This window comes from Corapipo altera, unplaced genomic scaffold, assembly GCF_003945725.1.
Source record: "Corapipo altera isolate COAL_440 unplaced genomic scaffold, ASM394572v1 24, whole genome shotgun sequence".
NCBI classification, from domain to species: Eukaryota; Metazoa; Chordata; class Aves; order Passeriformes; family Pipridae; genus Corapipo; species Corapipo altera.
This window is the reverse complement of record NW_020884903.1, coordinates 8,743,713-8,744,324: the sequence shown is the minus strand read 5'-3', so window position 1 is coordinate 8,744,324 and position 612 is coordinate 8,743,713. Positions and strand designations below refer to the sequence as shown.

General features: G+C 63.1%; 1 protein-coding gene across 1 annotated transcript in view; it reads left to right on the top strand.

The window, feature by feature from the left end:
* Positions 1-458: 458 nt before the first annotated feature.
* The window catches only part of CBLN2 (cerebellin 2 precursor), a 5,760-nt gene continuing 5,606 nt past the window's right edge, over positions 459-612 (top strand). Inside the window, exon 1 of the mRNA XM_027650824.1 lies at positions 459-513. Within this exon, the coding sequence (XP_027506625.1) occupies positions 459-513 (55 nt within the window). The remainder of the gene's footprint in view (positions 514-612) is intronic.

The window sequence follows — 612 nt, the reverse complement described above, 5'->3', positions numbered from 1 at the left end:
GCCAGGGGGCGCCCCGCGACCACACTTGGAGCGGAGCCGCGGGCGGGGCCGGTGGGGGTCGGGGCGGGTCTGGTGCGGGAGCGGGTCCTGGGTCGGGGGAGGGTCTGAAAGCGGGTGCGAGTCGGGGAGCGGATCCTGGGCTGCGGGTGTATCGGGGAGTGGGTCCTGTCCAGGAGCGGGTCGAGGAGCAGATCCCGGTCCGGAAGTAGGTCAGGGAGCGGGTCCCGGCTCGGGAAGCTGAGACGCCCCGTGGAAGAAATACTTCAATAAAGGGCGAGCCGCCGCCGAGCTCTGGGCGCCGAGGCGCGGGGGTACGGGCGTGGGAATGAGGCTTTTCAGTGTGCGGGGTGGAGCCTTACGGCATGAAGTGCCCCAAACAACGTGTCCCTTTTAGTGATTATTATTAATATTATCAGAATTATTAAAGTCTATGAATTCCAAATAGTTCCCAGTTAGCGATGCTGCGTGGTTCGGCCGCAGCAGCGCTAACGTGTCGGTGGCATGTTGGTACAGGTGCGGCTCAGCACGACGGGTTTAAGTAGACATACGGGAGGAGGGGGACGAGGGGATATGGCTTTTCCCTGCCACTGGTGACACCCTGCGGCTGGGCTC